Source organism: Didymosphaeria variabile (genome assembly GCF_027946475.1).
Source record: "Didymosphaeria variabile strain IMI 356815 chromosome Unknown scaffold_4, whole genome shotgun sequence".
NCBI classification, from domain to species: domain Eukaryota; kingdom Fungi; phylum Ascomycota; class Dothideomycetes; order Pleosporales; family Didymosphaeriaceae; genus Didymosphaeria; species Didymosphaeria variabile.
This window is the reverse complement of record NW_026611623.1, coordinates 4,526,767-4,554,406: the sequence shown is the minus strand read 5'-3', so window position 1 is coordinate 4,554,406 and position 27,640 is coordinate 4,526,767. Positions and strand designations below refer to the sequence as shown.

Below are 27,640 nucleotides of genomic sequence, written 5' to 3'. Positions count from 1 at the left end.
AAACGGGGCGAGTGCCCGAGAGACTTGGAACCATGAATGGTGGTCTCCTGTGGGGGGGTTTGGTTATTTCGGTGGCTGCACGGTGGGTGTTACGCCCGGCGGTTAGGTAGGCGTTTTTGCAGTACACGGGGCACACCCATACCGAAATACAATACCGCAGGTCCGCAACTTAGGACTCTAATGACGCGGTCGGTCAAGTTCATGCTCGTTGCTCGATCAACATGTGACTTTGCTGTCGCATTGTATGGCTATCCTTTTGCGGCAGTGTACAGATGCGGAGTCGACATATTGCTGCCTTTGGAGGTGTCGGTGAGGGATGCTAGGGCCCGCCGGAGGAGCCGACTTGGACTTCGCTAACAGCTCCCAAAGGGGAAGGAACTTCGTCCATCTACCAATCTCGCGTCGTGCAACCAGTCACCAGTAGCCGGCAGAATGCGCTCCTCCAGCCACAGCCAATGGCTCCTCGCACGCCCAGATATCAGCCTTGCGAACCTCACCGCATCGGCCCGCAACGTCTATACCACAGTACACGGTGTGCTCGTCTGCACGTCGTCCCCACTCACCCATCGCGGATGCGGAGTACCGGCTTAGTGGACACACCGTGAGTTATGTGTTAAGGTAGAATTGGACGGTGGGCATGGTGGAGAGCGGTCACATCCCTGGGCGCGATGGTCTGGATCCTTCCCTTCTGCCTGTTGGAGCAGCGTACAAGCAGAAGGACTCTTCGCGAAGTGGCAAGTACAGCAGGCTGCCATGCAATGGAGTCCGCACGGCACGTTGCTCAGGAGCCCGACGTTGTTCGGTGTCTTGCTGCTGTTGTCTCGGACTCGCTACATCGTGGCGGGTGACACCGGACCTTTAGGCTTCGCCCACCACGAATGGCTTCGGCCACATCTCTAGAAAAGTGGGCCACGATCATGGACTCGACTCTGAAAGTCGATGGAGTGCTTTCGGTAACGTTATGATATGCAGCCGTGTGGCTCGCTTGTATCAGAGAGTTTAACACATGGGGAACCTATTCATCTTTACGTCCGCCGAAGAAGCGTTTCAAGGTCGTTTGCCTGCTGGTGCAACTCGCACACATTGCTTGACCTGCGTCCTTGTGGCTGGAGCTTCCATAACGTTGATCTGATACATCCGGCAAAATCCCACCGCATGCTTTGCATGGACGCCATCCTTATTGGTATGTTTCAGGGGCGCTCAACAGCGCCGCAAATGTTGGATCGCAAGATAAACCGCGTGATGCGGACGAACCGGACGGACATGTGCGCCTGTGGCTGGCTTGCTCAGTGACGATCAGTATCATGTGAATTGCGATCAGGACCTTGTCGAACACTCAGAGAAGTTGCGCATACGAGCTGCTCACTCAACCAACCATTGCCGCGGGCTTCTGAAGTGGACCCTGCTATCCCGCTCTGTGGTTATGGTGCTGACTGAACGATGGAGAAATGTCGACCCGATCGCTGGGGATTCTTACGTTGGCCTGGAAGCATAGCGGTGCGGAAATTGGACCCTTTGCAACCCTACCAATGGATTTCCGCCTCCCAGCTAGCCACGCACCATGGAAGAAGAGTAGAACATGGAGAGACGTGTGGCATTAAGACATACCCAAGGATATGCTGGCCGTTTCAGGCCACCCATGTCCCGCCCATTCAGAGCGATAAATTGTGAAGGATTCACGTGACCAGGGCTATACGAGTCTAGTCGGGGCATGGGTTAATTCTCAGTCCGGACGGAATCGAGGTCAAGAGTCGGTCATGTCATGACCTTGTCCCTGAGTCGCCTTGCGCAGGTCAGTATCCACCCACTTATGACGCGTATGGTCCTCTGAAAGGGGAATCGGAGATGGCAGACTTGTCCATAGCCAGGGTGCCTGACATTGATGTTGGCGGTTTAACTTTGAACGGTCAACAAAGTGGACAAGGCACTTGTTTAGGGCGTTGCTGGTAGACCACATGACCTGCAGGCGCTGATTGGCCAGGCCGTTTGCTGGAGGGCTTTTGGCCCCAGATTCCGAATTGCTTTCCTAGAAGGGCGAAGCCGCAGGCCAAGGCGAGCACGCTCCGGCCGGGGATATGTGCTAGCTAGCCATCGCAACGGACCAGTTGACTTGCATGGTTGATGGGCAAAGGCGGTCGAGCAATTGCTAGGCGGCGCTGCGCATGGCTGCGAAGCAAAAGTCTCCGAGCAATGTCTCTGAGCCAGGATGCCGTTGGGTGCCTGTTCTTGCGTTCCACGGGTGCCAGATGTCGCATGTCGGTCGTGCTGCACACTGGCCAGTACTGCACATGTGTGTCGTTGTGGCAGCCGAACGTCACAGAGAACAAGCTTTACCGTTTGATGGCGCCATGCTGCTTCGAGTAAAATTGCACTCACCGACAGTCGCGAAGGTGCTTACGGGACGGGAGCGAGGAAGCGTGGGCGTTCGCTGCCTCGTAGGGCTGGCGCTGTCAGATGCTTGTGTGCGGCACCCATGCTGGAGGCTCAAGTCGTGTGGCTCGGGCGGCGATTGGAAATAAGGCGCGGAGAGGTGCTATTCGTATAATTAGGACCTTACCAAGCAGACTATGCCGCAACAAGCAAACGCTGTGAGCAGTTCCCAGATTCGCAAGAGCCGCGCCGTCGGAGGATGCAAATCAACCGCCGCTGGGCAGCGTCTTTTGCGGACGGGCGATTTGGAATGGCGGCCGTTTGCGGTGTGCGGGCTGCGCGCTGGAGGTGGTGCAGTGCACTACAGCATGGCGATGATGCGCTTCCGAACAACGCGTCAGCCGTCACGACAGCAGGCGGGAGGAGGGCTGGATCACCAAGGCACGATCAGAGAGGCACGATTAGAAAGGCAGACCCGCGCCCGTCCCCGTCCGTCCCCCCAGTCGCGGTGCGAGAAGCGAGACTCGCTGCTGCTGGGGCCGCGGTGCGCAATGCCGCGTGGTGGCTAGGCCCAGTGCAGTACATGTTGCGCTGGCCCCCAAGCGCGTCGACACAGGACGGCGGGCGGGCGAAACTGCGCGGCGGGGTCGGCGCCGCAGCTCGCGCGAGTGAAGCCGCCCCAGAGAACGAGCGAAGCAGCCCCCGCGCAAGAGGGAGAGAGCGCTTTACGTGGCGGCGTGCGGTGCGGAACGTTGCGGAGGCAAGCAGGCCGCGCTGTGCTTCCTTCAGTCCTTCGTCCTCGTTCCAGCGGGCTGGGCGCTAGGGCCGCGGTGCACGCTGGCTGACCGCTGCCTCCCCCGTACGATACAGCGCCGAAACCCCCTATCCAGACCCGGCAGCGGGTTTCTCAGCTCGCGGTTGGTAAATCTGGGACCCATGCTAGCGTGCGTGTAGGGCTGGAGGCGGTGGGATGCCCGCCAGCCTGCAGCGCACCCTGCAAGACCACCGTGGGCCCAGCACGCATATCCCAAAATGGACGCACAGGGCGGAGCCATAGGGCGTTGTCCAAGAGCGCGAGCCGGCCTTACCACCCACTGCGCAGCGCGAGCTTTGACGTACGCAGGGGTCCTGTCCTCGACGAGCTCGTCCATATTTATGCCACATGCTCCCGCGTCCTGTATACATAACAGGCCGTCCCACCTTCCACACTGCTCCCCGTCTTCCCCAAGCTCATCCTGCACTGCTCTCACATACGCACTCTGATCACTTGGATCGAGCTTCCCTTTCTCTCTTCAACAACTCTTCAACATGCATAGGCACGCTGGCTACCAGTACGCCGCAGCTCCCGCAGCTCCCACTCACAGGTACTCGGGCACCTCGAGTGCCTTCTCCGCCTCAGCAAACCCCAACGAGGACTGGACCAAGATCTCGGATCTTGCGGAGCGCCGAAGGATACAGAACCGCATTGCCCAACGTATGTCCACCACCCCTCCTACTTCCACCCATCCAGTCCCTAACCCACTGCAGGCAACTACCGCAAGAAGCTCAAGAAGAGGCTCGAAGACCTCGAGCGCCGCGCGGCTTCGAGCTCCGCGTCGCCCGAGCAAAAGCCTGCTGAGCTGCAGCCTACGCAGCCCTCCGCGCGCCAGCCTTTCCCTTCACCGGCGTCCTCGGAATCAGACTACAGCCGACGAACGCCGGAGATGCAGGGTTACGAGGAGAGGGGCATGTTCTCCCACCAGTACACCGACCGCCAGCTCTCGACCTCGCCTCCGCCCTTCTCGTACAGCTCGTATCCCACTCCCGAGTCAGCCGCGTATCCGGTGCCCTACACAACCACTGCACCCTACCACTCAATACCAACCACCATCTCGCCTGAGATGACTACATACGCCTACCTGCCTCCGCTCTCGGCTGCCTACCCTACCACGCTTCCTAGCCTGGCGCCACCCATGAAGTCCGAGTACTACCAGGAAGACGACATTGCAAATCCCTTCGCGAGCGGCTACCAGCTCATGAACTCAATGGAGATTCCTCCTCCACACGCTTACCCGCCTAGCGATGCTCATGTAAAGCTCCCTCCTCGCAAATCCTACTCTTACGCACATTGAATTCCAACTCTTCAAATTCATCACACCGCACTTCGACAAGCCACTCGCTGACAGTCCTGTGGCAGACACCACCACTTCTGAGCGACTCTTTTGAGACCTCTCAGGCCAACTCTCCACCGGAGCTGTACCAGCCCACCACGCCAGATTCGATGCCTCGCACGCCGCCGATGTATCCTATCCCTGGCATGTGAGCGTCACACGAAGCGACCTTTCGCGCATTCTTTACCGGACTATTGGCCGAGGCTTGAGCACCTCAGCCCGGTCAATGTTCCTGTCCCTTCTTTTCAGGACCCACTGTCTTGTACATTATTCTTGTTTCTTGTTTGTTGCATAGCATTTCAGCGAGGGTTATCGGTCAGACGAACCTAAGCGACGGAAGGGTCCTTCGCTTGGTCTCATGAATGGGCTGGAGTTTGGGCGTTCTCTTCTCGCCTCTGGAAGCTTTCCCTTGGCTAGGTCCATGGGAAGACTGGGTCGGGTAGACCCAGCTGGCAGGCCTAGACGCCCATAGGTACATTTGCGCGCATTGCAGATAAGCGCGATGAATATTACTATTGCATTGTCATAGCTTTTGCTTGCCTTGAACGTCTCTTGTCGTGTCGCGTGCCATGTTGCGGGAGTTGCGTTTGATGTTGTGCGGACCCTTCACTTGTGACGTGGTTCGACCCATGAACTGCAGGCGCGTCTTGACTCGTGCTTCCCCAGTGCCAAGGAACCGCGACGCGCATTCTAACCTCTAATGTTTTCTACCGTTGTAAGCTGCGCCAGAACGTCAACCCACGAAACCCATGGCACCGGAACGACACCGGTCTAGAGTCGAAAAGGCACGACAAATCCTCGCCAGCGGCGCCGTCTCGCGCGAAGACTCCGACGACGAGCTGGGCTACGAAGACCATCCATGGGAATGGATCTACGAAGACGCATCCGATGCGCAACCCTCACAGAATGCGACGCCACGAAAACGCAAGGCAGCTTCCGCCAGCTCCGGCAGGCGCATTGTCGGAGCTCGCATGGGCACCTTTGTGTGCAAATTGGTGAGGTTGCCAAACAAACAGTCCCCGGCGCACACTCATGGCATTGTAGGGAGACGCCGTGCTCTTGAAAGCAGAGGGCAACCAGGCCTGGGTCGGCCTTCTATGCGGCTTCTTCGAAGATGAGGACGAGGACAACGAAAAGATGGCAAGGTTCATGTGGTTCGCTTCGGAGGGAGAGATCCGCAGCAAGAGCACGAAGCGGACCGACTTTCTACCTGTACGTCTACAATCTTTGCAGTGTAAAGCAGCGAGCTGACTGCGTATAGAACGAATTGTACATATCGCCCGCTTTCGACGACAACGAACTCACAACGATCAACGGTACCGCCAAAATCGTTTCGCACGACGAGTTCAAGCGCCTATACCCAAGCGGCCAGGTCAAGAAGTCATCCAAGGACTACGGCAAGATCTTCGTATGCAGGAGAGGCTGCAACACTAGGACCACAACGTATACTCCAGAGTTCGTTTGGGAAGACGTGTATCAGGGCGCGAAGGATCTCTCATCCTTGAGTGAGTTTGTCGAAAGTCAGACCAAAGCCACTCGCAAGCGCGGGCGCCCACGGAAAGACACTGCGGATCTGGATGACTTCGTGGCCCCAGACTCTGACGACGACGGGGCGCCCAAAACACCCAGGAAGCGCCGCAAATTGGGCGATGCTACGACACCGACGTCGACCAGGAAGAGCCCAGCTGCGCGCAAGTTCCTTACGCCGACACACAAACGCATAGTGATCAAAAAACAACTCGAGTTCACCCCTCTCGGGACCCGAGTTCTCTCCCCCTCAGCCATATCCTCGCCGTTCCAGATTGCTCGGAATCAGCTGCACGTTTCATCTGTACCCGCCGCACTCCCTTGTCGCGAAGAAGAGTTCTCCACAGTCTACAGTCATCTAGAAGCAGCGATCACAGATGGCTCGGGCTCATGCATCTACATCTCCGGTACGCCCGGCACTGGTAAGACTGCTACCGTGCGAGAGGTCGTGGCACAGCTGCAGGCGTCAGTGCTAGCCGAAGAGTTGGACGATTTCATATTCGTCGAAATCAACGGCATGAAGGTCACGGATCCTCATCAGTCCTATTCGCTCCTCTGGCAAGCTTTGCGCAATGATCGCGTCAGCCCGTCGCATGCACTGGAGCTTCTAGAACGGGAGTTTTCGACCCCAAGTCCGCGGCGTGTACCTTGCGTCGTCCTAATGGACGAATTAGACCAGCTGGTTACCAAGAACCAGTCCGTCATGTATAATTTCTTCAACTGGCCCGGGCTGCGGCACAGTAGATTGATTGTTCTCGCCGTTGCCAACACCATGGATTTACCGGAGCGAACGTTGAGCAATAAGATTAGCAGTCGTCTTGGTAAGTACAGGCAACCCAATCCTTGCAAAACGCCCGACATGGCATTTGCTCTGGCGTAGTCTGCCACACTGCCAAAGCCAAATGCTTCAGAGCTCCATTGCAAATCGACCGTTGATCGGGGTTCCAATATGGCGAGGCTAACACGCGCACAGGCCTTACACGTATTACCTTTTCAGGGTATACGCATGATCAATTAACACAAATCATACAGTCCCGACTGGAAGGTGTGCCTGGCAACATAGTCCACCCAGATGCCGTGCAATTTGCGGCACGTAAAGTGGCGGCGGTGAGCGGCGATGCTCGCCGTGCGCTCGATATCTGCAGGCGCGCAGTCGAGATTGCGGAGACAGAGGCAGCAGAACAAGAGGCCGAGGGCGAAGAGGGCCAGCCCCCAACCCCTAGCCGTACGGGGCGTAACAAAGGCAAGGCAGGCACCCGGCCCCCCAAAGACACCGGTGAATCGGGAACTGCACAACAGAAACGTGCAGGCCCCGGCAGCAAGAAAGGTGAGGTAACGTGGGCGACGATCAGACAAGCCATCAACGAGGCCACGAGCAGTCCCCTGCAGGTGGCTCTGCGGGCCTTACCGCTGGCATCTAAGATCTTTCTCGCAGCCCTCTTGACGCGCATCCGGCGTACGGGCATCGGTGAGGCCGTGCTTGGAGACGTCGTCGATGAAGTCAAGAGGTTGGGATTGATGAGCCAGCTGCAGCCGATACAAGACTACCTTCTTTTGGCTGAGAACGGCGAGGAAGGCACAGGCGCCACAACGCAATCCCACTCCACAACACCCATGAAGCTTGACGATGGCATTTCGAAACGGGCCAATGAAAAGGCCGCACGCGCATTAGGCATCGCTTCCGCTGCTGCAGAGCTCACAGAAGCGGGGATCATTGGTACAGAAATCCGACATGGGGAGCGTGTTGGACGGGTGCGTTTGGGGGTCGCCGAGGACGAAGTGCGGCTCGCTCTAGGCGACGATGTCGAGGTCAAGGGCCTCGTCCCGACCTGAACTTGAGCTTGTACCGCGAGTATGGATTCCCTGGCGAGCGCCATGCTGCGGGAGACATCAACCGGTCTATCAGGAGGCATACCGTCGTTGGTGATGAGGCGCATCTGCACCCTATAGCAGAGCTGATATACCCCTCTCGATACATGGCATCCTCACCGGACTCTACGCGAGACTATCTCCTCTCAGCGCGTGCGCGTGTCGACAATCGTATCGCCCGGTTCTATCGCGTTTGCCATCGCATTTCCCCGCCGCGTCGCAAGCTCAAACCGTTGTACTCCCACTCCTCGCTCGCTCGCCCAATCAAGCTCAAAGCATTTTCCATGTCCGGGCGTAGTGTACGCGCCCCCCAGCTTGAACCCCTCGTGACCCCGTGAATACGGTTCGCGGTGGTTGGCACCGCGTGGCCGCCACCCACACGGTGCTGCAACGTCCGTCCTTCCTGTTGCGGTAAGCTCGGCGTGCGTCGCACGGGGGAGTCTACTCGCTCAGGCCTGCGCGATGCGTTCCCAGGTGTTCTGGCTCGGGTCCTGGGCAGGCTCGTGTTTCGTTCCTCGGGTCCTTCTGGAACGCTCGTTGCGAATGGTGGCGCTGGCGCATGAATGCGACGCCGTGGAAGATGCATGGGTTGTGCGAGATAGGGTTGCAGGATGGCGGGTCGGAGGGCCGGAGTTTACCCTGCGTAAACCATGCCTCTTGTTTGCAAACATGTTTGAGGGCGAGCACTGGATGTCTCAAAATGCAGATGGTGGTACGAGTGCCTTGTTTCGCTGGGCTCCGCGAAGGCACTCTTGTTGGCGCGAGAGGTAACGTAGGCTCGCCAAACATCGTGCAGTGCAGTCGGCGAGCTGCTGCCTTTCAGCCCCAAGTGCGTGCATGGAACGTAATGCCCATTCCACCGAGTAGGCAAAAAGTCAATGCGAATAGACAGTCCGTTTCGTTACATCGATCTGTGATATCCACCATGCACACTGTAGCATGGTGGTCCCTCCCGCCCACCGCATCTCCGCTTTCACCTCACCTCAAACTAGACTATCGTGCATCTCAGCTGCCCTGCCCAGCCCTGCCCTGCCTGACTACTACTGCACTGCAGCGTAGCACATTAATGAATTGAGCGATGGAGACCAACCCACCCCCACCGCGTATCCCCCATCCATCCCAACACCCGCCGTCCACATTGTACTCCAACCCCGACCCGTCACGCCGCGCAGCCATGTGCGAGCATCACAGCGCGGGAGTCCCCCACGCCGCACACCCAACACTCTCGCACGTCACCGTGCCTCCTATCCATGGACCCTCTCCTCCGGCTGTCCCTCGCATACGTACGTAGTCAGGTCACCATCCTCATCGCATGTATCTCGATCCCCGAGCCGCCTCGCCTCGCCTCGCGTCGCCCTAGTGCGAACCGCACACCTGCAGCGTCAGCACCCTGTTTGCACTTCACCTCACGCGCGAGGCAGCGGCTAACCTGCTTGTTTGCATGCTTGCACGCGGCATTGCCCGTTCGTTAGCCAGAACTGCGTGGGTGGGTGGGGTCCGTCGAACGAACTACACTCGGTATGCTCCGTTGTGGAGTCGCATCGCACGGGTCTAGTCCCAAGCTGGGAATTTACGAACCCGGGCAGCGACGCGATGTGAAGGGTGTTTCGAACCCCGAGCAAGTGTGTGGCGTGGTTTGGATACCTTGGAGATATGTTGCGAGGATGGATTGCCTGCAAGGTATGTTAGGGAGGTGGGATGGGACGAGGTGACGGGACGTGACGTGACGTGACGTGATGCTACACTACACTATTCTACGCTAAGCTTGAAGTCAAATGGCGAGAGAAGCCCGGTGGAGGATACTATACGGTGCAACTGCGCCGCAGGGGTGAGGACGTACGTGGGCGAGCAACGACTGTGCGGTATACGCCGCAAGGGACCCGTCCGTCTGCTCGTAGTTTGAAACATCGAGCGGGCAAGTGTGGGGACAAGTGTTGGTGTTGGGTGGGAAGTGCTCTGCGAGGGAGGGAGATTGCAGTGGGGTGTCTGTCGCTGGGGCATTCTGCTTGGCCAGCGTACTGAGTGGATGCGTTAGTCGAGGCATACACTGTTGGCTATAGTGGGAAGAGAAGAGGGGATCGCGCTACGGGGGGCACATGTACATTGGTATGGGGTATCAGAGTGCCGTTGCGGCAGGTTTTGTATAATACATGGTCTCTCTCGCATGGGAACCAGGGCTTTGGGTCGGCACGGTGCGTTCCTTCTCGCTAGCTTTCCTCTACGCCAGTGTCTCCTGTTCCTGAATGGCTCCTTGGGCGCTTCAGAGTGTTATCGACCTCCCCTACGATTCGGACCCAACAACGAACCTAGAATTAGTGCTGGAATGTTAAGACTGGTGACGTCCAGACGCTTCCTTCAGTTGATGTCACTAACATGCGCCCGCATACCGCCGATCGCGGCTCTTTCCGCGTCCCGGCAAGCTGCTGTCAGAACCTAAACACGCGTGCGGTGCTCGTCTAACACTAGAAGCGTGGGTCGATCTGTGTAACACCCGATATGTCAATCGTTTGAAGTCCATCGGATAGTTGCTTAAAACTTCTGGCGGCCGAGCGTGGGTTTCCAGTCGAGCGGATGCGAATCCTCGGTTGCGCTGTCATCCTGCTTCCAGAGCTTGATCGACTTGTCTGATTCACCTGTGATCAGACGAAGACCGGTCTTATCGAACGTAGAGCACATAATGCCCGCTTCAGCGTCCAGTGAGCCAGGCTGGGCAATTGAATCGGTTTGCTGGAAGCGGTGTCCCGTCTTCCAGTCCCAGAAAGATACTGTTCCGTCGTCGCCACCTGAAAACATAACATTGTCTTCGTTGACGGAGAGCGTATTGATGATTGAGTTGTGGCCATTGAAGTTCTGCATGAAGGCACCTTCAGGACACTTGAACTGCTTTATTGACTGAGCAGATCCAGATGCGAACGTGAACTCAGAAGGATGGATGGTAAGTGCTCGCACGGCTTTCTTGTGGTGGGTCAAGACAGCCATAGTCTTGTTTGCGGCCAAATCCCATAGTCGGATAGTAGAGTCCATGGAGCCTGTGATAACTTGAGGATCGACTTCCTGGCACTGCAGGTCAGAAATGGTGCCTTTGTGGCCGCCCATGACGTGGATGTTGGTGCGTGTTCGCATATCCCACACTCTGGCGACACCATCGCGTCCTCCGGTGACAAGCACATCGAGCGTGGGATGTAGGCTGAGGCTGTACACTCCGCTCAAGTGGCCGTGGTAATGTCGGATGACCTTGTTCGTCTCGAGATCCCAGCACTTTACCATTTTGTCCTCGCCGCAAGAAAACAGATATGGGTGTCTAGGAGAAACAGCCAGGCCTCGAACGGCACTAATGTGACCGGTCAATGTCAGCTTCAATGTACCAGTGGCCAGATCCCAGATCTTGATAGTCCTGTCGGCGGCTCCACTAGCAAACCACTGGTTGTCCGGCTCGACTGCGAGCGAGCGCACCCATCCCATGTGGCCACTGATCACTCTGAACGGTTTCCATGGCGCATGCCAATCTGGCTTCACCGCTCTAACAGTGTCCTTCCGCACCAAAGCAGTGGACGGGGTATCGCGCATCGGCGTGGGCCCATGTGCGTTCGGTGCGGCGCCTTTACCCGATCGCACTGTCAGCGCCATCGTCTGTGCCTCTTTCGCTTTTTCTGCCTTCTCCGACGATGCTGCGATCATCTTGCGCATCGTTGGATCTGATGACTGTTCCTCTGCGTTTGCGTTCTTTATCTTCCTCCTCTTTTCCGCAGCTGTTGTCGCCGCTGTGGCCATCTTTGCTGCCAGCGCAGCTGGTAATTCCTGCACATGGTGGTATTCTTGGTGTATTCGCGTCGACACACGCGTGCTGTCGAGGCCTGTGGAAGGATATTGGAGCGTATCGGCGGCGAATATCTCGCGCGTTCGTTTCGCGGACGCGCGAACGGCATTATCGGCCGCGGTGCTCGGTAATGTGTCGGCCATTATATGGTAGGTGGGTGATTCGAGTTGGTTGTCGCAAAGGTAAGAGCTGGTTCAACTTTTGGCGATGAGCTCACTAGCGCGCATCGGCTTTCTTCGTGCACGTGACGTCTCTCAGCATCAATCTACTTAGCCCATTCACTATCTGCAACTTGTGCATGTTACAACTAAGATGCATTTTAGATGCCGACGAGAATGTCTCTCACAACGTACTTAGATTGACCATGTGTCCTCTATCTAAACTCTGCCCTTCGTTTCTGCTGGTTCATGATGTACAGTCAAAGTAGGCTGCGTCTCTCAACCATGCCTAATCCACATAACGCGACTTCAATAACCCAACTCGCATCCTTTCTGCTTCGCGACTAAGCCTAAAATTCAGCATCAATGTGCGCTTCGAAGCGCCATACCTGAACCCAAGACGAACAGCTATCAATCCTTGCCCAGATTACTTCCAATGAAGACTACCTCCACAGCAGCGAATCTAGACATCGCGTTAACCAACACGCTTCTCAACATATCAGATTGTACTCACGCTGCAGTTGAAGCCGCAATCTCCAACCTTCGCGCATTAGTGAAGCAGGCAAGTGCCAGAGCAAACACGATTGTAAAGCCTGCCATGGCACCGAGGCGTCCACCTTCAGTCTTTATGAAGTACAATGCGACAACGGCAGCAATAGGCAGCGCCGCAGAAACGACACTGATCAAGATGTTGTTGAATCTCAAAAGACCACTCTCGCTGTAGTGGAGGATCCCACTATGAGGGTCTATAGACTTCTGGAAATTGGAGCCTGAACTCGAAACAAGGATTTGACGTTGTCTCCTTGAGCGGAAGGTTCGCAGCCAGTTCCAGAGGTCTAGTATTGAGGAGGACAAGATTCTCGAAAAGACATCCTGCTCTTCCGTGGCTTTGTAGAGAGTCAATAGGTCTTTCTCTAGGAACTTGTGCTCTCTGGAGGAGCTCGTTGTTGGTAGACCCCACGTGTACATTTCACTACCATGAAGGAAATTCTCTCCTTCACCGATGCCGCCGAGCCAGTCACGTAGGAATTGCACATCTGGCTGTTCCGGTCGAGACATTCTTCCAATCTGCGCTGTTTGTATCAAAGCAGCGTCTACAGACAGTTGTTAATTGTTAGGCATGTTCAAAGATAAGTAACATGGTCAAGCTTACTATAATCCTGTAGTTTCTGGCGGATCTTCAACAGTTTCTCATATTGTAGGCTATGTTCTGAGTTCCGCAACACTCGAAAATACGTAGAAAATTGTTTTTCACCGGAGTCGTTTGAAGCGTCGTCTTCAGCCCATAGATCGCGAAACTGCACTTGCAGATCGACAAGCTCTGCTTGCAAACTTAGCAGGTTGAGCATATTGAGGGCCCCAAACCGTCGAAAGATTGCCGCCTCATGATAATGCCCCATCAAGTCAGCAAGTCGGTGGTAGCCTTGCGGCTCAGCTAGTTGCGGAGCAGCCATATTTCCGTTCACTTTCGCAGTCGTTGAGACAAGGTGGAGAGCGGTTTGGAGTGATTTCGAGCTCGAAGCTCGATTCTGATGGCTTTTAGAAAATGTTAATATAGATATCCTGCTAAGACTAACGAGTTGTTCCTACCACCTAAGGCTGAGTAGCTGAGCGCGTCACGATACTTGGCTCTGCGGAAGATGTGGGGCTGAATGCGCCACCATTATATACAGTCCTTGACCATTGGCTGAAATGTAACGAATACGGGAGGGGCAGAGCTGATTCTGTCGTAGAGCCTCAGTCTTCTTTCTTTTAATGAATCTCGAGTGTCAGACGGATGAAGCCAACGTTACGCACATTCTCTCCATCATCGATCGATCAACCATTGAAAACAACGTCTCTAGTGGTTTGTATCCTTCAAGGGCCAACTTTACACGGCCATGTCTGGATTCGAAATGGCTGCCCTAGTGCTGGGCCTCGTACGCGTAGTAGCATCCTTCAATAGCCTCGCCGGCGCCCCTGCCATTCCAGGGGGAAAAGAACACGCCTCACTCCTCGAAGATTACCAACTATCGATGCAAATACTTGAAGACTGTGCAGCTATCACCAAGACTATTCCAGATGGGGACGTTCCCGGAGTGATGATAGTAGCTACACATCAGTGCATAAGCCTTGCAGAGCAGGTTGTCGTTCGCCAACAGAAATGGTCAGAAAGAAAGGGAGCTTTGAGACAAGTTACTGGACTTGCTTCATGGGAGAAGCTCGAAAAAATGAACAAAGCTTTTAGAGACCGAGTACTTATTCTCCAAGCCAGCTCTCAGAGGTATGTTGTGCTCTAATATAGGATTCACCGGTTCTGTTAACTCTTGTGTATGTTAGCTTCCTTTTGCGAACGCTTATTGAGAGCAAAGATCAACGAAGTGGTTCTGAAACACAGCTTTTGGAATACATCAGCAGACACGAACGGTCTTATCCTGAAGGCAATGCGTGCTCGGGCCGAAGCGTCGACTTAGAGAGAGCTACATTCTTCACGATTGGACAAGAATCCACCGGACGGGAATCGGTCGCAGATGTCGTTACTCTGGCAGAAAGGGTGGTGACCCAAACTATTGCAAAGGGTGTTTCTTTTGATTCCAATCCAAGTCTGACGTTCGGCACAATAGCTTTGACCCACAAGCCCCAGCCACAATGGGTTCCGGTTCGTGCCAAATACGACACTGGCAGCGATGTCAATCTGGTCCCAACTGAGCTTATCGTTTCTAATGACCTCTCCAGCTTCTTAGTCGAAGAAGAAGACACGTTCATCGGTTTGAACAACCAAGAATATCACACACGTCACACTATCACCCTTAAGTGGTGCGCTGCCAACATGCATAAGATGCGCACGACCAAGTTCCACGTTACGGACGACTTGCCCTTCGACATGGTGCTAGGCGATCCATTCATCCAGGAGAATGCTGTCTTCAATCCACAACGAGTATCGTTGCCATTACGGCGAAAGCATCGCGGCTCCGGTAATTTGTTGTCCCCGTACAACTTAACTTGACTTTATTAATATTATAATAGCTGAACGAAAAGAGGAAGAGCAACGAAAGAAAGCGCATGCACAAGCCGCCGCAGAAGAGCTCCAACGTACAAGAAATGAAGATGCCCGTAAACGAGCGCTAGAGAAAGAAGCAAGGCGCATAGCAATGGCGCAAACGTCCGCAGCATATCCGAATGTCTCAGTGACCACGGGGACCGCTGTAAATGCCGCCTCGAGCCCAAGCACCACTCACAGTCCATCATTGATAACCCCAACGACACTTTCATTGAATACGCATGATTCATTGAACGCTTCATCTACGATCACAGCTCCCACCATCCACTCAGCTGCTTCTGCCTCAGGGTCTTCGATGGTATGATGTTGCAGAGTATAGGTTGATCCAGAGGAATAATTGCATCTTGCAGTATAAGGAGCAGTGGGATAGAGGCGAACAATGAGTCTTTTCAGATAATGCTAGATCATATCTATCCTAGGTTGGAAATGTACAGATTAAGTCCTCCGAATCAGTTAAGTCGACGCAAAACGTCGCGATGATCACAGAGTGCTATTATCAGCAGTGAACGCGGTCATGCGTAACTATATTGAGAACTGATGTGTCCTTCTATACCTCCTGTCCATGCCTAGGGAGGTAGAACAAAAGTTGCCCAAGGAGGTGTACAAGGTCCACGCTGGCGTCGAGATCGAAGCTGGAAAGCAGATGACCGAAAGAAAATATAGTAACTGGTGTTGAAGAGCTATAGAAGTAAGCACCACTGTTTGTAGGCTCATATGCGCCAATTCTAGCTCTATTATGTGATTTGCTGCTGACATGGACCTCAGCCCCAGTACTCGTATCAGGTCGCTGGATATAACTGCTCCGGGAAACTTCCAGCTTGGCATCGGACAATGAAGATATCCTTTTCTCTTGAAGATCGACCGGTGCTCTGCATCTCTGCATTGGCCCTCGCCTATAGTCCGAGTGAACGTCGACACGGCATCATGTCGTACCGCCTGAAGATTCGGACGAACGCACCCAACTTATGCGCATCATGCCTTTAAAATTTCCTCATAACATCATTGACAAGGTCAGCACCAAACGTCGCTCCCGCGCCATACACCGCCGCATTGCCAAACTTGTGAGCGAGCTTCGATGCCCATTCATGATGCTATCATTGAATCAGCCACCACGTCACCTCACCATTTCCTCCTCCCTCGGGGAGTACAACTTACCTTAGGGTTCTGTGGATGCGCAGGGTTACTCGGATCCTGCGCCTGCTGCGCGATCAAAGCTGGGTTGAATTGCTGGTTGCCATTGACGTAGCGGGGGTCGATATACTGCGCTGCCTGGCCATCGGGTCGCTAGTTCTCGTTAGCAAGCTATGTATTTGAGATTATGAAGGGAGACGTACAGGCAGCTGAGCTTGGATCGATTGTTGCTGCGGAGGTGCGAGTACCCCTTGTGAAGCAAGGTATTGTAGCTCGTTTTGGATTGCGTTGACGGAGCGAGTAACGCCTGCTTGGTCGTAGCCCATGGTTGCTAAGTTGTTGGTGATTTGAGAGAAGGGGGAAGGATTAAGCTTTGATTAAGCTTCGAGGATACTTGGCGATGAAGTAGAGGAAATTATGGAGTAGACTTGGAAGTGGTTGGAGTGTGGTTACGTCATTGTTGGTTGGAGGCTGCGCTAGTGAACGTGATAGTTGAAAACCCTCCGCTCATGGTTGTAGTTTCGAGCTGCAAAGATAAATGAATGCTCAGACATGCATTCACTTACGGAGTTCTCATAGCACGATCTTGTCAATTATTTCTCGACCGGCATACGAGGTGGTAGAAAGTTCTCTTTCTAACCCTCACAATCCCAAACCAACGTCTCCCTTCCTGCCCATTGCATAACCGTCCACTCCCTTCGACCGCCAAACCCCGCTGCCGACCAAGCCACCCACCTCTCCTCCTTCGACTCCCTGCCATCCCTCACCTCACCGTCCCTGCCCTTCTCTACTTTCAACCGCTCCTTCCGCACCAGCAGAAACAACTCTTGCACAAATTGCGGTGGTATGAAGCCTCTCCACCTCACTCTAACCATATCCCTCGTTGCGAGCTCAACGAGGCCATCGAAGGTCGACACTTCGTAGCGTGAGAGATGCGGATCTATGTTGTCGAATGCAGAGACACGTGGTGAGTTGAGGCACAGCATCGATATGTATTCCTGGAGAGCGAGTGCGTCTTCGGAGTCGTATAGTGACGGTAGCATCGGTACTGTGAGCTTAGGTACTAGTGTATCTGGTAGCTTTGTCGCTGTGGGCTCGATGGTGTGGATCGAGGGATGGTGTAGAGATATTGGTTCATTGCCCGCGCGCAGCGACTCATGGGATGACGGGTTGAAGTTGTAGAAGAGCCAGGCGAGGCTCTGGTCGAGGACGTTCTTGCAGGCCCAATCTAGGCGCGAGAAGCCCTTTTTGCCGTGGGTCATGGACGGTTCGCGCAGGTTGTATTCGATGACTGGAAACATTAGCCAAGTTTTGGGCAGCACGGGAGAGACGTACTCCATCTGTTCTTCTGATGTTTCTTCCCGCCATCTTCGATCGGTTTTCCCTGTAGGCCGCACCTTTCGTACGTCGGCCGATCGAGCTCTAGCCGTAACGTGCCGTCGTACAGCGAGAAGACATTGTCGACGAGCGGTCGACCTTCCGAAAGCATCATTATGTTTCCTATAGGCTGTCAGTGAGCTGTGGCCTAGCCCTATACTCGTCGTGCACCTACCTTTCTTAATATATTCTGTGAAGAAGTCGCCTTGCAGCACCTCTCCCAGCTTCATGTACACACGCGCATACACGCCCGTCGCCGCTCCATCGGCGTCTTCAAGATGCCCTTTGACAAGCTCATATATCTCTTCCGGCAGTATCAAATCCAACTATAGCTGATCAGCCTCTTTCCTCTCAGCCCTGCGATTTCTGATGCGCGCGTACCGTGTGCGAGAAAGGTTGCGCTTTGAACGTTGAGAAAGGCTTTTTCTTGGTAGAAACATTCTGCGGGTCAATGTAGCTTGGAAGCAAGCTGTGCGAATAGTAGACCTTCGTGTCGGGGCCGTCGTCACGGTGGATGTCGAGCATGGCACTGTAATATTGTGATGATGTTACGCGTGCTGGAGCTGCGGAGCGGAGAACCTCGGTGGTGGAGCCTTCCTGGTTAGCGCCTCTAGCCTTGAACCTATACAACAATCGACACTATCAAGCTACATAGAACTTCACACTCAAGGGCCCCCTTCCTCAAAAACGCGAGGACGTGCGAGGCCCTTATCCGGAGAGAGTTAATTCCGAAGATCCCGTTTATGAGGAGTGGGCCCCAGACAATGGAGATAAGAAAGAATACCCAATACGACTCAGAAGGGAACACACGTGTATGGAGACTACATGTACGATATTTGCGGAGAAGTATTGGCCAAATGCGGTGATCTTAATGGAGATCAAGGGCCACCAAGAATGACGATGAGCAGGACGGGAGGGCGCGGACAATTAATGGTGGCAGTTCACCCCACACATTCAAGCAAGTACTCCTGTTTGTTCACCAATAATTCCATCAATCATTGCGCAGGTGGACATCTTGAAATTGCGGAGAGTCCAGTAGTCGTGTGTGGGGCACACTTGAGGTTGTAAATATACCGTATGCAATCTGGATAATGGATGAATAGCCACTGTCAATTCCCATCGATGTCTTGGCTCTTAGAACCTCTCGACTACTACAACACTCTGCGACTGCCACGATGAGCGCTTCAAAAGCACACTTCGAGAGTCTCTACAGTCACACAACTACACAATGGCGCTCCTTACTGCACTGCTCGCAGCCCTGGCGCTCACTGTACAGGCGCGCACCTTCCTCACCTCACGACAAGCCTCAACCATCACCGTCGACCTAACCAAAACCTACCAAACCATGGACGGCTTCGGCATGTCCGAAACCTTCCAACGCGCAAACCAGATGCATGCACTATCCCCCGAGCTCCAACGCTACGCCCTAGACCTCCTCTTCAACCGCACCTCAGGCGCGGGCTTCTCCATCCTACGCAATGGCATCGGTTCTTCCCCAGACTCCTCCTCCGACCACATGGTCTCCATCCAGCCCAAGTCTCCCGGCGGCCCCAGCGCAGCACCAAAATATGTCTGGGACGGAAACGACAACAGCCAAGTTTGGGTCAGCACCGAAGCAGTGAAGACGTATGGCGTGAAGACCGTGTACGCAAACGCATGGAGTGCGCCAGGCTACATGAAGACGAACAACAACGACGCGAACGGCGGGTCGTTATGTGGCGTCAGCGGCGCGACTTGCTCGAGTGGAGACTGGAAGCAGGCGTATGCGAATTACCTCGTGCAGTACATCACATACTACAAAGACCTCGGTGTGGACGTGACACATCTAGGTTTCCTGAACGAGCCAGATCTCACAACCTCGTACGCGAGTATGCGCAGCAGCGGGCAGCAAGCAGCGGACTTCATCAAAGTGCTGAGGCCCACGCTGGACAAGGCGAATTATACGAGCGTGGGAATTACGTGCTGTGATGCCGAGGGCTGGAGCAGCCAGCAGGGCATGATGAGCGGGCTTTCTTCCGTTACTGACTTGCTGGGTACGATTACGGGACAGTACGCCTTCCCCTCCCCTTTTCAACATACTCAAGCTAAAAGGTAGACGTGTAGTTCGTATACCTCCGCCCCCACCTCCCCAATCAACACCAAGCACCCCGTTTGGCAAACCGAAAACGCCGATCTCCAAGGCGCCTGGGCAGCTACTTTCTACAGCAACAACGGCGCAGGCGAAGGCCTCAACTGGGCGCTCAAGATCTACGATGCTATCACGAAAGCAAATGTTTCGGCATATCTCTACTGGGTCGGTGTGCAAGGTGGTGCCACAAATTCAAAGCTTGTCAGGATCTCGGATGATAAGAAGCAGGTAGTCCCGAGCAAGCGGTTGTGGGCGTTTGCCAACTGGAGTAGGCATGTGCGCCCTGGTGCTGTGAGGGTGGGGACGAGTGGTGGACCGTCTGGGGCGAGGGTTAGTGCATTTAAGAATGTGGATGGTACGGTTGCGGTGCAGATTATACAGAGTGGGACAGGGGCGGGAAGTATAAGTGTCAAGGTACAAGGATTTGCGGCGAAGAGCGCGAAGGCGTGGCTCACAGATAACTCGCATGATTGCGATGAGCAGGCTGCGACTGTGGGGAGCGATGGGAGTGTCGGTGCGAATGTGCCTGCAAGGAGTATGGTGACAGTTGTATTGCAGAGTGCTGACGTTTGATCTTGAAAGGTGATTGCATTGTGTTGGGTATCAGAAAAGAGTCGCCCTATTGACTCCGTTGAATCATATAAAAGTAGTGTACTTATGCGTCCACCGAGCTTCTGAAACCCTGCCGGCCGCGAGAGATAGCATCGCCGAGATCTGCCTCAGCGGCCTTGCTTCGGAAACCAGCAATGAAGCGCTTTTGGCCGTCACTGTTGTTCTTATGTTTGTCCTCTGTAGCAGCATCTTCAGCCTCGCGCAACCGCACGCGCTCTTCGCGCTGCTCTTCCAGTGATGATGCCGCGACTTGCATTTCAGCTAGACGCGCAGCCATGTCCGGTTTGGGTGGAGGTGTTGGCTCTTGTGCTCGCTGTTGATGTATGTTCTCCCTCGGCGGAGGTGGTTCGCGCTGACGGTAGCTGTCTCGTTCGCGGTGTCCGTTCTCTTCAGGCTCCTCGCGAGACGGAGGTGCCCGATCTCGCCTCCGGTAACTGTCCCTTTCCCGTTCGCGGTAGTCATCGCGGTGGCTCTTCCGGTAAGGGGACCTTGAACGTGAGCGCTGACGCCTCTCTCGATCATCATCGCGACGGCGTGGCGACCTTGAACGCGACCGTCGGCGGCTGTCGGCCCGGTCGTCTCGTCGATGTCTGCGGTGTCGCCTCTCACGATCATCGCGGTCGTTAGATGCTGAGCGTGAGCGGTCGCGACGGTGGTGCCGCCGCCTTTCCCGATCTTCGTCAGCTGAGCGCGAGCGATCGCGATCACGATGGCCATTTCTGTGTTTGTGCTTCCTCTCGCGCTCCTTCTCCTTCGCTCGCTTCTCATCATACTGTTTCTGCTTTTGCGCATCCTTCATGGCCTTGAGCTGCATCTCCATCTTTTGTTTCTGAATCATGAGCAGGGGGTCCTGCAGCACCTTCTTCTGTGTGTCGCGCGTAGAGTTCGCATTTCCGTTGCCGACCGCATCGATGCCGACAGCAGCACCCTTCTGCAAGGCTTGCGAGTCGTTGCCCTTAAGTAGACCATCGATACGCCTCTTTCCAAGGAGGTAGCCCTCGCGCTCTTCTGTTACTGCTGCACCATCCCCGCTTGGGCCACTGTAAAGCCAGTCTACGCGCTTTACAGCCACTTTGCCTCCATTTGCTTCCGCAAGGCGCTGCAGTTCTTCAATTTGGCGCTCCTCCTCACGCTCCTTGCGTAGCTTTTCAATGAGCTTGCGCTCCTCCAAAGCGTTCTGCTCTTCCTTCCATACTCGTTCTTGGTTCTTACGTAGGTGCGGATGCCAAGACTTCTTCGTGTTGAGGTCCCCGCCGCCCATCTTAGAGACGTGTAGGTATAGGTAGGTGTGTGGTGTAATGGAAGGGTGCTGGAAGTAGTGGGTTGCGAGTAAAGAAAGTTGGTGGTGAAAGTAGGCAATCCGCCACCAAAGACCCAGCCACTCATGCCAAGCCAGCCCCGCTAAAATTTAGACCTCCGCTGCAGCTCCGCACCAAAAGTTTCACAAGCTTGAATGTACCAAGAACATAGGACGAATACGGTCGAAAGGACAGCCAAAACAGGAGCGCATACCTGTGAAACAATCTAGAAGCGAAATCGCCTTGCAAAAATAATACAATGGCAACGCGAAAGCGCAACGAGTGGCTCGACGCCGAGGAGAGTGAAGAGGAAGAGCGCGACTACGAATCAGAAGACGAAAGCAGATCGCGCATGCTCAAGTCGACAAAGCGAAGGAAGCTTGACCACGACTCCGACTCCGAAGACGCAGCAGACGAGCCCGAAAATGACGACGACGCTGCTCTCAACGATCAGGAACATGAAGATGACGAGGAGCCAGAGGATGATTATGATACATTCGACAACCCCGCCGCCGAACTCGCGCACCTCGAGAAACTCGCAGCAAACCTTCCCAAAGACCTAAAGCTACAGTCCGGCAAGCTCAGCGAACCACTACCTCTACCATCCAAACCCAAAAAAGACAAATCCGGCGTCATCTACCTCTCCCGCATACCCCCCTTCATGAAACCCACCGTCCTCCGCTCCCTTCTCACCCCCTACGGTGACGTCGGTCGCGTCTTCCTCACACCCGAACCCTCTACTTCCCGCACGCAGCGCCTACGCACCGGCGGCACCCGCAGGAAACTCTTCCTCGATGGGTGGGTCGAGTTCCTCTCAAAGAAAGACGCCAAGTTCGTCGCAGAGAACCTCAATGCGCAGACCATGGGGGGCAAAAAGAGAGGACGCTGGCATGACGAAGTCTGGAATGTGAAGTACCTGAGCGGCGTCAAGTGGGCGCATCTGGTGGAGCAGATTCAGAACGAGAATGCGGAGAGGGCGGCGAGGCTGAGGGTGGAGATTGCAAAGGGGAAGAGGGAGAATGAGCGGTTCTTGGAGAATGTAGAGAGGGGAAAGATGCTTGGGGGGATGGAGGCTAAGAGGAAGGCGAAAGGGGAAGAGGAACCTATGTATGATGGGGTGGGATCTGGTAAATTGGAAGAGGCGGATGGACAGCAGGAGGGGAAGAGGAAGAAGGAGAGGAGGAGCAAGTTTCAACAGAGAGAAATGCGGACTAAGGCGGATAAGAAGCCTGAGCCTGGACAGGATGTGCAGAGGGTGCTGGGGTCAATCTTTTGATGAGCAGACATCTGACGTCGCTTATGTTCAAACCAATATACCATCTAAATTCTTGATGCATTCTCTCGCATGCTTTTCAAACTCCCCAGTATCAAGTACAATGACCATGCCAAACCCCCAAACGCCCAATAACCAGGGTATAATGCCACATTCCTTTTCCCCCTCAAATCGCCGTTCCTCGCTCGAAGCTCTCCCGTATCTCGGTCGTGTACCGATTATAGAACCTCGACAGTTTCTCGTTGAACTGCTTGTTCTTCTCGTTGATGTACGTGACATCGCCGCTGTCGTCATTAATCCCTCTAGCCGCCCGGGCCTTCAGTCGTGCTCTCTCGCCCTTCTCAAGGTCTTCCACAAGTTTGTCGACAGCCTCCTTGCTCGGCTTGTGGTCGTGCCCATATAGCTCCTCGACCGGCGTATTCACCCTCCCTTCCGAATCTACTGTGAAGACCTCGCCGCCCTCTTCAACTAGTCTTAACAACCCCATCCTCACCTGCCTCTGGAGCCTCTCACCCTTCTCCCTCGCATAATCCTCCAGATCCTTCTCCCCCATCTGCTTCACCTGCCGCTTATACACCTTATTCGCCTCACCCCGATAATCCGCAAAACTGACATTATCCCTGTTCCGCGACTTCTTCGCTTGCCGCTTGTCCCAGGATTCGCTCTCTTCGACGGTGTAGTCCCAGTTGCGCTTGCGCTCGAAGTCAGGGTCGTCGGCTTTGAGCAGCTTGTATGTGGCTTTTTGGTTCGCAGCTTCCAGTTTGCTGAGTTGGGCGAGACGCGCAGGACGGTCTTCGGCGGCGCGGAGCTCGGCTTCGGTCTGTTTGCGGCCGGACTCTTTCTGGGATTGTAGGGCTTTGAAGCGGGCCATGCGCGCGGCGAGGGCGGCTTTGGGATTGGTTGTGGAGGGTGTCTCGGTGGGCGTGGACGTTGTTGCAACGGCTGTGGCGGACGGGGAGACTGTTTCTGACGTATCTGCCGTAGGACCTTCTGTGCTTGTGGGTTCGGTCATCGTGAGCGTGGGTATGTGTGTATAAAGTTGAAGTGATTGTTCGAGAAAGTTGAAGCTCACATGCCAAGATATAAAGCGCTAGTGTATTTTGGGACTAGTTCTACATGATCGTGCTTCCACGACGACCCTGTCGCTCCTATCCGACCAAATTCGTAGCTTTGCTGTCCTAAAGAAGCACCTGCAATGGCATTGCTCGAGTTCCTGCTTCTGGGAGATTGCTGCGTATATTGTTTACGAGCCTGTTGCGCACTCATCTCTTGACAGTACGCGACAAAATTCTATTTTGAAGCCAAGACGAACACTATCGGATTACGCACCTTCGCTGTTTTGAAATTCCTCTTCTTCCACTGAATCACGAAGCACCCCACGTGTAGGGCATCGCGGCATTTGGTTTTGTCAATCCCGCGAAAGAGGCGTTGACGCCAACATGTGCGCACGCATCAACAGTCCTTCCCTTTCTGTCGACTCTTATCGTACGTCCAATGAATACTCCAAGGCCGGTAGCGTTGATGGTACTGCCCCTGCGTACAGTGTCGATGTCCGACGCTATGCGCATCTTCTCCACAACGTTCCTCTGCGGAATCACCTCCTCCAGTTTCCTGACGATGAGTTCGAACAACTGGAAAACGCACGCACCCTCAAATGGGGCATCGCAATCAGTCCCACGGAAGAAATTTCGTTGGCCTCGATGCGATCGGTGTATAATCCCAAAGACCAGAGTTGACAAATCGGATATCCACACTAGTCTATGCGGCTCTACGGGAGCGGATGTTCATCCCATGCCTCATTCGTGGCGTGACTTGCTCTGCGGTCGTTAGCAGCTCTTAAAGCGGCTTTGGGAGCGGGTGTGGAACGTACGTGAAGGCGCCGGAGTCGCTAGCGTGAGCATGTGCATGGACTCGTAGTGAACGCTAACCTGATGTCCCAGTAGGCTCCACATTCTTCGAGGTTTGAACCGAAGCATCGAAGCATCCTTAGCAAACAGCTCCGAGCTCAACTCAAGTATGACGAAATCTACACTGGGCCCTTCTTGGCCATGACCGTGGGTCACTGTTGAGGCGGGCTTGATCGCGCGAGGTATCCGCAGCATGTTCTCCACATGTGCACCTAGGGTTCCCCAGAAGGGCTGCATGCGTCCGTGTATCTGAAGGTCCCATGATTGAAAATGTTCCATCGCAAATGTTCTATACAATGCTTATGAAGCCTAGGAATAGGAGAGTGGTCGCTTTGGAGCCCAAGTCCACCCAGGCTGGGTGAAAACATACTGCACTCACAACTTTGACATAACGTGCCTCCATCAGAAGTAGTGTCTCAGAGTTAATCTTATTCAGAGGCGTCTGTCACAGCTCCCTTCAGCCGAGAGTTCCCTTTGGCTGGTGGAGTCCCAAACTATGGTTCAGGACGGACGAGAGCCAAAGTTGAACAAGGGTGAAAAGTGGGAATCAACTGAGAGGGCTTAAGAGGGGCGTGGCCCTAACGCAATGCCCCAAATCATTTTCTTCCTATCCGAGATCCTTCAAGATCACAGCCTCTCGACGACTAGCATTTCCTTGCTGATCCTCGCGTGTCCTTTCGACTGTATATACGCTACAAACGCAAATTCGCCTTCAACTACCTGTACAATGAACAACCTCATGTACCAATACGGATATACATCCAACAAGCCCTCCACGGACTTTCTCAACTCCTTCAAGGGCAACTTGAAGATCTTGACAAATGGCATTGTTGTCCATAAACAGAAGGGTATGGCAGCAGTTGCGGAACAGCTGCAGCAAACCGTTTCGAAGGATCGCCTTTACGAATTCATGATCCAAGGTATGTTTTCCCTTCGAATACTTTAATTACATAGCTAACTCATATAAGACTTTGCTGGGGCGCTCTACTGCAACCGCCTTCGCAAATTCCAAGGCCTCTCTCTTCATTATGAGGAGATGGCATGCGAAAACTCGTTGAAGGGTACTCCCTTCACTGGGTACAAGGTCAAACTTGCCGGCACAACTGGTCGAGGTGGTCCTGATATCAGAGCCGCTTATTCTTTCTCGGTATATCAAACCCACTTCATTTGCTCTTCCCAGAGATCTCTCTTTCGTATTGAAGGCTAATCGCTTGCACAGGGGACCTCCCTCAAAGACGCCATGCTGAACATGGCGCACTACTACCAGGACGAGCTTGCAAAATACGACGTCCATGCAATGGAGCCAGGGAACCAAGCGTTCCTTGCAATTCAAACACGCCTGCATGAAAGGATCGTTGTAATTGTTCCAAAGGATCATGTCGGGACGATCAATGCTCCCGTGCAAGTTCCTGTTGTCAATAGCGGGACGATCAATGCTCCCGTGGGAGTTCCCGTTGTCAATGGTCATAGTGAGGGCGCGGATGCAATACCAGTCGTCGAGGCTCCAGTCATAGTAAGTCTCACAGTTACCAGCATCGCAGTGAACATGAACCTCGCTGCTCGAATGTTTATCAGCGAAAGCGTCTCCGATCCAAGTTCAGAATCGCTAGATGATAAACGCATGTAAAGGGCAACCATTGATACCGCATATGATGCTAACGCGCCGAAGGGAGATCATCCGCAAGAGGTGAACGACAATATTCTTTCGCAGGCGGTTCATGAAGAGATGTGGGAGATGTTCTTCAATTTGGAAGATGCGTAAACTTTTGTGTATAGCTTTCTGTCTTGGATCACATCAAAATTATGTCCTGAAGGCGTTCGGTGCATTCTGAGCCTAGCTTTTCGCCTATACTGTTCGTTTGAATCTTTCTGATCCTTTTGCTTGCCGCGTCATCTCTCCTTCAGCCTGAGTATAATAAGGTAATGGCAGGAGTTCTTTACATTATTGCAGTTATGTTCTAATCTACTAGCTGGAAGCTTGACTATCTCTCGTCGGAAATTGTGAGTCGAAGCCTCTTGAAGGGTTCACGGCTGCAATCTACGGCAAGGACAATGTCAGGCCCGGAGATTTCTTTTTCACTCTGTTCACGCATCAGATGTCTAGATAATCCTTTATAGACGATAAGGTTTGATTCTTTGTCCTCTCCTCGGACCTCGCGAACGCCACTGAGTTGACTCAACCCCTCATACCACTTGGGGATGTCTCCTGTGAGGGTGCTAGGCAGCTTTGGGCTCCCAGCCTTCCTTCGCCATGTCAAAACTCTCCATGGTGAAGGCCGGTGCAACAGTACATCCGACAAGCGTCCAATCACCCAAGCTTAGAGCATGCTGCCACTCGTTCCGCTCGACCACAATCTGGGGGCGCTGTCCCTAATCCTTGAGATCAGCACTAATTCCATGTTTAGCAATGAAGATGTAGCTTGACTTACCGCCGCAAGATCTGTCCCTAACACGAGGTTTCTTACAGGCTTGCCATCGTCCCAGGACAATGATAGCTGTAACGGAGCACCGGCGTAGTAGTGCCAGACCTCTACGGCATCGGTGACCCGGTGCCAGTGCGAGAGACCGGATTCGCCTTCAAGCAGATAGTAAATTTGAGTACTGTGCGCGCGCCCGTTGACGTCGGTAGCTGGATCCCGAAACGTTTCGATGAAGTAACCCTTCTCGGGATGAGGCTTCAGGTTCAGTTCGGCGATGATGTCCTTCGCCGTTTTGGTGGATATGCCCGATGTGGAAGCCATTCCGATTGATGGCTTAGGTGAGTTTCTTGTTATCGCTGGATTAACACACAGGAATGAAAGATATTCAAGAGTGATGGAAGGAATGTCGGTGACTGAAAGTACCATAGGTACATCATCACGTCAGCAATTATTGCTGCTAACTCGCTAGCTGCAGCTTACACGTGGAGAACGTGGGGGGCAAGAGCCTAGCTTCTTAGGGCGCAACGGCTTTCTTGCGGTCAATATTCTCTCCGAACACAGTC

General features: G+C 54.1%; 11 protein-coding genes across 11 annotated transcripts; 5 read left to right on the top strand and 6 right to left on the bottom strand.

Moving 5' to 3' along the window:
- Window positions 1-3,678: 3,678 nt before the first annotated feature.
- On the top strand, window positions 3,679-4,481 carry N0V89_006399 (uncharacterized protein; the record flags this gene model as incomplete). The annotated part of the gene is made up of 2 exons (XM_056215169.1): window positions 3,679-3,844; window positions 3,898-4,481. The coding sequence occupies 2 exons, from the start codon at window positions 3,679-3,681 to the stop codon at window positions 4,479-4,481; spliced, it is 750 nt and encodes a 249-aa protein (XP_056072436.1).
- A 788-nt stretch (window positions 4,482-5,269) lies between these two features.
- Window positions 5,270-7,880, top strand: ORC1 (Origin recognition complex, subunit 1; the record flags this gene model as incomplete). Its single annotated transcript, XM_056215168.1, has 4 exons — window positions 5,270-5,515; window positions 5,565-5,732; window positions 5,782-6,868; window positions 7,045-7,880. The coding sequence occupies 4 exons, from the start codon at window positions 5,270-5,272 to the stop codon at window positions 7,878-7,880; spliced, it is 2,337 nt and encodes a 778-aa protein (XP_056072435.1).
- Window positions 7,881-10,445: 2,565 nt separating this feature from the next.
- Window positions 10,446-11,876, bottom strand: PRP46 (pre-mRNA-splicing factor prp46; the record flags this gene model as incomplete). The annotated part of the gene is made up of 1 exon (XM_056215167.1): window positions 10,446-11,876. One exon carries the CDS (start codon window positions 11,874-11,876, stop codon window positions 10,446-10,448), a length of 1,431 nt encoding a protein of 476 aa, XP_056072434.1.
- Window positions 11,877-13,972: 2,096 nt separating this feature from the next.
- Window positions 13,973-14,877, top strand: N0V89_006396 (uncharacterized protein; the record flags this gene model as incomplete). The annotated part of the gene is made up of 2 exons (XM_056215166.1): window positions 13,973-13,978; window positions 14,269-14,877. 2 exons carry the CDS (start codon window positions 13,973-13,975, stop codon window positions 14,875-14,877), a joined length of 615 nt encoding a protein of 204 aa, XP_056072433.1.
- A 1,034-nt stretch (window positions 14,878-15,911) lies between these two features.
- On the bottom strand, window positions 15,912-16,388 carry N0V89_006395 (uncharacterized protein; the record flags this gene model as incomplete). The annotated part of the gene is made up of 3 exons (XM_056215165.1): window positions 15,912-16,022; window positions 16,087-16,215; window positions 16,266-16,388. The coding sequence occupies 3 exons, from the start codon at window positions 16,386-16,388 to the stop codon at window positions 15,912-15,914; spliced, it is 363 nt and encodes a 120-aa protein (XP_056072432.1).
- A 309-nt stretch (window positions 16,389-16,697) lies between these two features.
- On the bottom strand, window positions 16,698-17,683 carry N0V89_006394 (uncharacterized protein; the record flags this gene model as incomplete). The annotated part of the gene is made up of 2 exons (XM_056215164.1): window positions 16,698-17,459; window positions 17,678-17,683. The coding sequence occupies 2 exons, from the start codon at window positions 17,681-17,683 to the stop codon at window positions 16,698-16,700; spliced, it is 768 nt and encodes a 255-aa protein (XP_056072431.1).
- A 686-nt stretch (window positions 17,684-18,369) lies between these two features.
- XYN30A (GH30 xylanase) lies at window positions 18,370-19,534 on the top strand (the record flags this gene model as incomplete). The annotated part of the gene is made up of 2 exons (XM_056215163.1): window positions 18,370-18,378; window positions 18,578-19,534. The coding sequence occupies 2 exons, from the start codon at window positions 18,370-18,372 to the stop codon at window positions 19,532-19,534; spliced, it is 966 nt and encodes a 321-aa protein (XP_056072430.1).
- Window positions 19,535-20,222: 688 nt separating this feature from the next.
- CWC25 (RNA-splicing factor) lies at window positions 20,223-21,440 on the bottom strand (the record flags this gene model as incomplete). The annotated part of the gene is made up of 1 exon (XM_056215162.1): window positions 20,223-21,440. One exon carries the CDS (start codon window positions 21,438-21,440, stop codon window positions 20,223-20,225), a length of 1,218 nt encoding a protein of 405 aa, XP_056072429.1.
- Window positions 21,441-22,916: 1,476 nt separating this feature from the next.
- syf2 (Pre-mRNA-splicing factor SYF2) lies at window positions 22,917-23,762 on the bottom strand (the record flags this gene model as incomplete). Its single annotated transcript, XM_056215161.1, has 1 exon — window positions 22,917-23,762. The coding sequence occupies one exon, from the start codon at window positions 23,760-23,762 to the stop codon at window positions 22,917-22,919; it is 846 nt and encodes a 281-aa protein (XP_056072428.1).
- A 1,622-nt stretch (window positions 23,763-25,384) lies between these two features.
- On the top strand, window positions 25,385-26,419 carry N0V89_006390 (uncharacterized protein; the record flags this gene model as incomplete). Its single annotated transcript, XM_056215160.1, has 4 exons — window positions 25,385-25,577; window positions 25,626-25,804; window positions 25,877-26,170; window positions 26,327-26,419. 4 exons carry the CDS (start codon window positions 25,385-25,387, stop codon window positions 26,417-26,419), a joined length of 759 nt encoding a protein of 252 aa, XP_056072427.1.
- Window positions 26,420-26,874: 455 nt separating this feature from the next.
- N0V89_006389 (uncharacterized protein) lies at window positions 26,875-27,398 on the bottom strand (the record flags this gene model as incomplete). The annotated part of the gene is made up of 2 exons (XM_056215159.1): window positions 26,875-27,027; window positions 27,087-27,398. 2 exons carry the CDS (start codon window positions 27,396-27,398, stop codon window positions 26,875-26,877), a joined length of 465 nt encoding a protein of 154 aa, XP_056072426.1.
- Between the last annotated feature and the right edge of the window lie 242 nt (window positions 27,399-27,640).